General features: G+C 46.7%; 1 protein-coding gene across 1 annotated transcript; it reads right to left on the bottom strand.

The window, feature by feature from the left end:
• Window positions 1-8550: 8550 nt before the first annotated feature.
• Window positions 8551-9528, bottom strand: LOC308228659 (olfactory receptor 14A16-like; the record flags this gene model as incomplete). The annotated part of the gene is made up of 1 exon (XM_080632059.1): window positions 8551-9528. One exon carries the CDS (start codon window positions 9526-9528, stop codon window positions 8551-8553), a length of 978 nt encoding a protein of 325 aa, XP_080488185.1.
• Window positions 9529-10232: the final 704 nt, after the last annotated feature.

The following is a 10232-nucleotide window of genomic DNA, read 5'->3' on the forward strand; positions in this document are numbered from 1 at the left end:
TTTTGAATAATTTGGTTCTTGTAAGAGATAGGTATGAAGTGGGCTTACCTTAAGAGGTATCAAAGCCATCATGTTCCATACCTTCTGAGCTACTTGTCGAGCTGTCTGGTCTGCCAATGTATTTCCTTCAGATATCTTTGAAGTTCCTCCTTGGTGCGCTTTGCAATGCATAATGGCCACCTGTTTAGGCTTTTGCACAGCAATTATTAATTCCAGGATCTCTTTTTGATATTTTATATTAGTCCCTTGTGAGGATAACAGTCCTCGTTCCTTCCATAATGCTCCGTGTATATGTACTACACCAAACGCATACTTTGAATCTGTCCACACATTTACCTTTTTGTCGTCACTCAGTTCCAGTGCTCTTGTAAGAGCTATCGGTTCTGCCCGTTGAGCCGATGTCCCAGGAGATAACTCTTTTGCTTCAATTACCTCTTGCTGTGTTGTTACAGCATATCCTGCATACCGTGTCCCATTTTCCACAAAGCTACTTCCATCTGTGAAAAGTTCCCAATCAGGTTGTTCAAGAGGTACATCTTTCAAATCTGCTCTGGTTGCATATGTATGCTCGATGACCTCTATGCAGTCATGTTCAAGGGTCCCCTCCTCTGGGTTCGTTCCTAGGAAAGCTGCTGGATTCAACAGGTTAGTAGTTTTTAAACTCACATCATCTTGTTCTGTCAAAATTGCTTGATATTTCATCATTCTGCTAGGGGATAACCAATACCCCCCTTTCTGCTCCAAAACAGTTGTTACTATATGTGGCACAAAAACTTCAATGTGTTTTCCCAGAGTCAGTTTTCTGGCCTCCTGTATCAGAACAATAGTTGCTGCCACTGCTCTTAAACATGAAGGCCATCCTGCACTTACTGGATCCAGTTGTTTTGAAAAATATCCCACTGGTCTTTTCCAGCTTCCAAGCTTCTGAGTTAACACTCCCAGCGCTAATCTCTGTCTCTCATGGACAAATAACTGAAAGTCTTTTGTTAGATCTGGGAGTCCCAATGCTGGGGAGTTCATTAACGCCTCCTTCAGATTCCTGAAGGCCTCTTTCTGTGGTTTATCCCAAACAAAAGCAGGTGATTTTTGGGCTTCATAGAGGGGTTTAGCAATGAGTCCATAGCCCATTATCCACAGTCTGCACCACCCTGCCATACCCAAAAATGTTCTTAGCTCATGTAGGTTCCGCGGTTCTGGAATGGCACAAATTGCCTCTATGCGATTTATCCCCAGCTTCCGCTGCCCTTGCGAAATCTCACATCCTAAATACAACACAGTTGTGCATGCAATTTGTGCCTTTTCCTTCGAGACCTTGTAGCCATTCAGGCCTAGCTGGTTCAAGATTTCAATAGTTACTTTTATGCACAATGACTCTTGTTCTGTTGCAATAAAGATGTCATCTACATATTGCAATAAGAGGTACTGTGATCTCGGTACCTATACCTTTCCTTGGGTAGTCCATATTTCCAGTTCCTTGGCTATCTGGTTCCCAAAGAGAGTTGGGCTGTTCTTAAATCCTTGTGGAAGTCTGGTCCATGTTAGCTCTGTCTTTCGTCCATTCTGTGGGTTCTCCCATTCAAATGCAAACAGTTTCCTGCTACTTTTGTCAAGAGGAGTGCAGAAGAAGGCATCTTTTAAATCAATCACTGTAAACCATTTATACTTTTCCTTCACAGATGTTAACAACGTATAGGGGTTTGCTACCACTGGGTGGATATCCTTTGTTATTTTATTTATAGCCCTCAAATCCTGTACTAACCTATATTCACCATTTGGTTTCCTTACTGGGAAAATTGGTGTGTTATATTCTGATTCACATTCCTCTAAGATTTGATTTTTTTAAAAACTTCTCAATTGTTTTTATAATTCCATATCTCGCTTCTAATTTCAGGGCATATTGTTTAACCCTTACTGGCCTAGCTCCATCCTTCAGTTCCACTATCACTGGCTGAGCCATTTTTGATTTTCCCGTAATTTCTGTTTCCCAAGCTGTCGGTATCACAGCCTGCTCTACCTCCACTGGGATTCTAGCAACGCGCTTATCTTTGAGAACCAAAACCTGTCCTGTTTTTGATTCTGGAATTTGCATTGTTAATTCACCATTTTCAAAAATAATTACAGCATCCAATTTAGCCAATAGATCTCGTCCGCAGGTCTAGGGGCTGCAGGAATGGCTGTATTTCCTCCTTCCCTGTGGCTCCTACAACTGTCGTAGTTTTCTTTCCTAACTTCCTGTATAGCTCATTTAAAACTGAGTAGGTAGCCCCCGTATCTACTAAAAATTTTACTTCTTTTCCACCCAGTTGTATTTTCACAAGGGGTTCCTCATTTCTCGCCCCGGTTAGTCTGCTCTGATTGTCATATTCTCCCAGCACCATCGCCTTAGCTACATCCGATCCCACAAAAGGGTTCCTCGGGGACATAAATTGTCCTCCCCTCAATGAACATTCATTTTTCCAGTGTCCCTCCTGTTTGCAGTTTGCACACTGATTATATCCTAATCTTTCTGTATTCACCCCTATTCTTGGGTTATAAAATCCTCTTCCTTGTCCGCTACCTCGCATACTCCCTCGACCCCTCCCCCTAGGGTTGGAAAAACTCTGTTCCTTTCCTTGGATTACTGCCAATAAATTCTGCTGCTGCCTCCGGGAATTTTCTTTTTCCCTATTATTATACACCTTCCAAGCCACTTCTAATAGTCTATCCAAGTTCCACAAATCTGCCCCCCCTAGCTTTTTGTAGCTTTTTCCTAATGTCGTCTTGAGATTGCCCTGGAAAGATCAGAGCTAATTGTGTCCTAGCCTGTTCAGTTTCCACATCCAAATCTGTATATTTCTTTGCAGTTTCTTTAAGTCTTTCTAAAAAGGTAGACGGTGATTCCGTCTTTTCCTGCCTCACATTGTACAGCTTTGACCAATTTATTGTTTTAGGCATGGCATTTTGCACCCCAGCAATCACCCAATCTTGGTACCTTCACAAATTCCTCATTCCCCTCAGTGTATTATAGTCCCACATCGGATCTTCCATAGGGAAGTTTTGATCTATGTTTCCCTCAACCAACCCCTGCCTTAAATCTTCTCGAACTTTTTCTCTTGCAGTCCGCAATACCATTTCTTTCTCTGTTGAATCCATAAGGGTGTCTAAAAGCACCTGTATATCATCCCAATCTGCGTTTTGAGTTTTCATAATCATTTTCATTACCCGAGCTCCCTTATCTGGATTTTCTCTGTATGTCCCCGCTGATTGTTTCCAGATGACTAAATCCCTGGGTGAGAAGGGTACTTTGATGTATACCGGCCCTTCTGTTCTGACTCCCTGTCTTAAAGGCGCAAGCACTGCACCAGGTGTCTGAGCCTGCATTTTTCTCCCTCGTCCTTCCCTTTGACGAGTTTGATGTGAGACCGGAGTAGCGGGGAGGTCTACCTTTTGATCCCCCTTGCATTCATCGTCACTCTCACTCTCAGAATCACTTTCACCATCATCCTCCTCCCCCCTTTCCTCTATTACCGGCAGGGCTACAACCAGATCAAGATTTTCATCATCCTTCTGGTGCTGGAAACTGTTTTCTAAAGCAAGACACCCGATACATTTTTCTCAGCAACACATCCCCTACATTGTCCATTCGCTTTTGTTTTAACAACCATAATTCCACAGGATCTTTGCCATTCCTTATTATCTCTTAAAGAAAAGATCTACATACGGCACTTCATCCCATTTTCCTTTCCTTTTACAGAACAACATCAATTGCAATATAGTATTATACTGTAAAGTTCCATTTTCAGGCCATTTTTCCTGACCTTCCAATTCATATTGTGTCCACCAAACGTTACAATATTCAATCAGCTTGTCTTTCCGCATACTCTGCCCAAACCCCCCCTCCTTCCAATGGTTTAAAAGACATCCTAACGGAGAGGACTTGGGAATTGACGGCATTCTCTGAATACAAAGAAGCTCTTAAAAAAAAAAACAGGGTTGTTTTTCTTTTTCTGTTTTTTTGTTTGGGGTTTTTTTTTTTTTTTTTCACCACTAAATTACGACAATTTAAACCAGTGCTGTTCCTGCAGCATAAACCAAAACCAGTGCTGTTCCTGCAGCATGAACCATTTACCAACCAAATTTGCCGAACCTGCAGGGCTTTTGCCACTGTCTAACGGACGGCGCCTAGGCTTACCCCAGGAGCTCCCTAGCCCAACCAAGCGCAGCTTTCACCATGTCTAAGAGGCAGGCTTTACCATACCAAACCAGAATCGGTACCTTTACCATACCAAACCAGAATCGGTACCTTTACCATACCAAACCAGAATCGGTACCTTTACCATACCAAACCAGAATCGGTACCTTTACCATACCAAACCAGAATCGGTACCGTAACCAAATTAAAAGCACCTGTCTTACCATATCAGAGGTCCGTTGTGAGCAGCGGAGGTCGGTCATGGCCGATGGCTCCCCGAGAATCTCTCGGTGCCGGCTGGAGCAGGATTGAGACGCAATCCGCCACAGCAGTGCCCGCGAGGTCCCATCTGGGTCGCCAAAATGTTAGCGTCAGGACAAACACATAACCACCGGAATGGTTATATGAGGTGCTTTATTAAGGCGCCGAGAACCAGGGGTACGCACCCAAATCCAGTTCTAACCCCGTCACATCCCGTTCGCAATTTATACACTACAAGTCGGCTGATGCAATACGCCTATACAGATTTATGATCTATTCCCGCTTTGTATTATAATGATCTTCACACTTGCACCTGCACTCTGATGACTTAATCTTGGTCCAAACTGTGGAACTATTGTTAACTAGTTTCTTAAGTGCAACTGGTCAGAACGATAGTTCCAGCCAGATTTCGAACAAAGTTTTCTGTTCTAACTTTATTCTTGGATATTTTCAGTCATCGTACAAATGGTTCCTTGATTAGGTTTCTAACATAATGCTTCGTTATAAAGTAACTAAAGATAAATGTACAATTGTTTTCTTAATGATTTATGATTCCTAAACACAATAGCCTATTGAAACAGCTATAGAGTAACTGAAATACAAAACTACGAAGTTAGTTATAAAATGACTAAAACACAAAGTAGCAAAATTACACATTTTGATATAAGTATGAAGGTATAAGGCTTTCTATTGATTGACAAATTTTTAAATAAAATCACTTCTATCACTCTTATATGATTATGACAAACATAAAATTTCACCCTTCTCTAACACCCCCACCTCCTCCCAGTTTCCCCCTGGGGCGGCTGCGGGGTCTCTCTGCCCCCCTGCGGGATGGAGGGATGTGGGCAGGGGAGGGAAGGGCAGCGCAAGGGACGTGACCACGCCGGGGACTGTCACAGACCAGGTCACAAAGGGCCCCGCTGTGACCCCGCCGCCAAGGGCAGGAGGCGCAGGGCGTCCAGTGCAGGCTGGACCTGGAGCTGGGATACTCCCTGTGCCAGGAGCTGTCCTGCTCTCGGGAACCTTCTCTGCAGCTCTCTTTGTACCCAGCCGGGATGTGCTGGGCTTCCTCCATCTGCCATGGCCCTCAGTGGGGAACGGGGGCACTTGCTGGATCTGCTGCTGCACGCCTGAAGGGAAATGGACTTGGAGCTGTGCCTCATTGTGTTTCACAGGGGAATGGTTCAGAGAAGTCATCCTTCTGTGGATAATTGAAAGGGCCTTATTAATGACCAGTGGTAATTAATCAGGGACTGAATGAAAATCAAATGGGAATCCAATGCTGATTAAGCAATGATTGAATTTTAATTCAACTGTGAATTCACAATGATTTGAAGATGATGTAAATAATAGTTCAGATGGTGATGTATACATCACATACGGTCACATATTTTGTGGCAGTGGCAGTCGCATGTTTTGTGGCAGCGCTGTTAGCTCAGGCCAAGGCAGGCAAAGGGCATTTGTCTGTAAGAGCTGGGCTCCAAGGCAGTTCGCACTGTACAGGTGAGATGTAAGCATGCACACAGTGTGTAGTTGAGGAGATGAACCCTGGGTGAGCACAAACACCCTCAGCCATTCCGTGGGGTTCCATGAAGGCCAGTGGGGCAGAGAGTGCCTTGAGGTCACTTCACTTTGATAGCAACGTTCCTTGGAAACCTTCCTGAATGCAGCACTGGGTTTGCTTCCTTGAGCCGAGGTCCCCGTGCCCATTCCTTTTGCTGCTGGGCCCAGGTGAGTGCAGATCAGGGTGACAACACCGCAGGGCTGAGATGCCTCCAGCCTCTCGCAGTGGCAACAGGAGGCCAGAGAGACGCTGCTGCTGCAGTACACGGCTCTGTGTGTGCAAGGGGAGGACTCGTGTCCCTGAACACCCCGGAGTGTATGAGGCTGGGCTTAAACCGTGACAGGAGTGCATGAGGACAGCTCAGGTGTGGACACCAGGGCCCTGCCGTTTCTGTGTGTGACTCCGATGTCCCAGCGGGATTTTTTCTCACATGCCTTGGGCAGGCTCGTGGCAAACGCTCCCATCATCCTTTCTGGATTGTGCCCTCAAACGTGTCAGAGCCATCAGAGAGGTTCTGGGGTCCTTGGAAAAGGCGGACATCAAACCTTTCCTCACGAAGGGCAAGAAGGAGGCTCTGGATAATCACAGGCTGGTCAACTCATCCCACTCCCTTGGAAGGTGATGGACCAAATACACCTGCAGCCACTTCTAGGTGCTTGTAGGACAAGAAAGCAATTGCCGAACTCGTATGGGTAGGGGAAAAAAGGGCATGTTTTGTACCTGGACCATTAATAATCTATTTATAGCCAATTGGTGATCTCTGGGCGGAAGAGACGGAGGATGTAGTGAGTGGGAAGTGGGCTGGTGGATCAAGCCCAAATGTCACCAGTGGTAGAGTCCTCCTGGCGGCCACTTAAGAGTGACACCCCTCAGTGCAAGCAGTTGGGCCAACACTGTTGAATGTCTTTATTAACTCCCTGTCTAATATGATGGAGTGCCTTTTTAGCTCCTTGGTGGATGACAGCAGGAAAGGAAGAGCCTTTGAATGATCTCACCTGGTTAACCCTGCCTTGAGCAGGGTAGCCAGACAAGATGATGTTCAGGGATCTCTTCAGGAATAACCTGAGCTATTCCAGGAATCAATGAATCTTTTCCTTGGAAAGAAAGAACAGACAGAGGAAGAAGGAAGAGCAGAAAGGCATGTTTCTTTGTTTTTACTGGATCTCTTTTATTTTAATTTTTTTATTATTTATTTTATTTCACTTAGTATTTTTTCATAATTTTAATTACATTCTATTATAATATTATAACATTATAAAAATAAGTGAGGTTTAGAGTTAGGGTCAGGAACAGGGGTTTAGGTGAGAGATAGGGTTTAGTGTCACGGTTTAGGATTGGATTTAGGCCACAGCATCACAGCAGGGGGAGGAAAAGGACATGAGGAGTTTGGGGGATGCCAGTGGTGTTTTCAGGGATCTAGGGATGTTTTAGAGTGTTCATCAGGTGCTTTGCGGGTGTTTTTTTTAGGTGTCTCAGAGTATTTCTGGGTGTTATGGGAGTGTTTTAGAGTGGTGCACTAGAGCAGGTTGCTCCAAGCGCCTTCCAACATGGCCTTGAACATTGCCAGGGATGGGACAGCCACAGCTTCTCTGGGCACCGTGTGCCACTGTCCCACCCCCCTCACAAGGAAGAATTCCTTCCTAATGTCTGATCTAAAGCCCCCCTTTCTGTCTAAAACCATTCCCCCTTCTTCTGTCATTGCACACTCTTGCAAAAAGCCTCTCTCCAGGTTTCCTGTAGGCCCTGTTTACGTGTGGACAGAGTGCTAAGATGTCTCCCTGGAACCTTCTCTTCCTCAGGCTGAACATCCCCAGCTCTCTCAGCCTGTTTTCATCTGGAGATGAAGATGTCTGGAGATGTGCTTCAGCCCTCAGAGCATCTTTGTGACGTTTCATAAGCCCATCATCTTAGGATCATAAGAGAACAGAGGTTGGTAAGGACGCCAGGAGTTACAAAGTCGAACCCGTCAGGACCAGGGTCAGAGCAAGTGGTTCAAGGCTTGATTCAGTCTGAGTTGGAAATCCCCAAGGCCAGAGCCTGCACAGCCTCTCTGGGTGACCTGATGCAGCACTTGCCTGAGCCTATGGGAACAAGGTTTCCCTATATCCTGGCTGAACCTCTCCTCTGTCACTATCCCCCATTGCCTTTTGTCCTCCCACCAGGCACCATGGTGAGGAGCCTGACTCTGTATTCTCCATGTCCTCCTTGCCGGTACAGGCAGCCAGTCCCTGACAGACCCTTGGGCTCCCCAAGAGCTCTTCCTGCTCCAGGTACAAAGCAGCCATTCCAGAGCTGGAGCAGCCAGAAAGCTGATTTCATTCCATTTCATTCCTTCCACATGAGGACATAACACAGAGAAGAAGTTGCTACAGGATCATTTATTTCTCTTAAATACAGTGAGAGACCTCCAGTGACACAAAGTCTGTGGGTCACACAACACGAGGGGCTACTTAAACAGGAGGAGATGAAAACTGACATTTGTATGAAGACAACATCACAACAAAATGAAACAGGAAAACAAATGTAAAGCAGGAAAGACAGACGTGGCCTGTCATGACCTACAATGGAAGCCTTTTCCTGGGTAAAGCAAGCAGTGTATGGCTGCTGAACCACATCCAGTCACCAGCTTCCTCACAGCACCCTTCAGCTCCTGGTTCCACAGGCTGTAGATGAGGGGGTTCACTGCTGGAGGCACCACCGAGTACAGCACTGACAGCACCAGATCCAGGGATGGGGAGGATATGGAGGCAGGATTCAGGCAGGCAAATGTGCCAGTGCTGACAAAGAGGGAAACCACAGCCAGGTGAGGGAGGCACGTGGAAAAGGCTTTGTGACGGCCCTGCTCAGAGGAGATCCTCAGCACGGCCTTGAAGATCTGCACGTAGGACCCCTCAATGAAAACGAAACAGCCAAATATTACACAGACTCCAAGCACAAGAAGCCCAACTTCCCTGAGGTAGGAATGTGAGCAGGAGAGCTTGAGGATCTGGGGGATTTCACAGAAGAACTGCTCCACAGCATTGCCTCGGCAGAGGGGGAGTGAAAATGTATTGGCTGTGTGCAGCAGAGCAATGAGAAAGCCACTGCCCCAGGCAGCTGCTGCCATGTGGACACAAGCGCTGCTGCCCAGGAGGCTCCCGTAGTGCAGGGGCTTGCAGATGGCCACGTAGCGGTCGTAGGACATGACGGTGAGGAGATAAAACTCATCTATGATAAAAAAGAGAAAGAAAAAGGCCTGTGCAGCACAACCTGTGTAGGAGATGGCCCCGGTGTCCCAGAGGGAATTGGCCATGGATTTGGGGACAGTGGTGGAGATGCAGCCCAGGTCCAGCAGGGAGAGGTTGAGGAGGAAGAAGTACATGGGGGTGTGGAGGTGCTGGTCGCAGGCTGTGCTGGTGATGATGAGGCCGTTGCCCAGGAGCGCAGCCAGGGAGATGCCCAGGAAGAGCCAGAAGTGCCAGAGCTGCAGCTCCCGCCTGTCTGTGAATGGCAGGAGGAGGAAGTGGGTGATGGAGCTGCCGTTGGACATCTGCTGCCTCTGGGCATGGGGCACTGTCAAGAGCAGAAAAAGGCAGTGACAGGTTAGGGGAGGCTTCTCAGGATAAAACCAGTTCATTTCCCATAAGATTTCCACCATCCCCTCAAGTTCAAATGCATTTTCCCATTCCTGGTGCTGGTGCTGAGTGTGCTGGCAGAAGCACTGTGGCTCCAAGGACTCAGCTCTGTGCCACTGCAGGGGTTTTACAAAGCAGTGAAAGCTCCAATACCCACAAGGGGCATCAGATGTAACAGAGGTTCAGTGCCTGCACTCACAGCTATGAGGACTGTGGCTGCAGAGCAGAGCCTCAGTGTGACTTTGTCAGGATTATCTCAGAAGTTTCTCACCTGAGAAGTGCTATTTTTAGGTGTAGAAATCCTAATTTTTGTGACTGAGCATGCGATCAGTCTTAGGACAGGACAGATGAAAGGGCTCAGCAGCCCGTGCATTAGTGCATAGTCTGGAGAGCGACAGAGTCCATCATCACTCTTGTTCCCAGCTGCCCTGCACTTGTCCTTGTGATACCCCAAGTATTTCTGCACACGCAGATAAATAGAGGGAGAAAAGGAGAAAGAATGAGATAAAGAACACCTGGACTCTGGTGCCAGGTAGGGAGCACTGCTGTTTCAAAGGGCAGAACTTCTCTCTCCCAGCCCAGGGTGCAGCTGTGACACACAGAGCAGGACACAGCCCTT

Source organism: Psittacula echo (assembly GCF_963264785.1).
Source record: "Psittacula echo genome assembly, chromosome: 20".
Taxonomy (NCBI): domain Eukaryota; kingdom Metazoa; phylum Chordata; class Aves; order Psittaciformes; family Psittacidae; genus Psittacula; species Psittacula echo.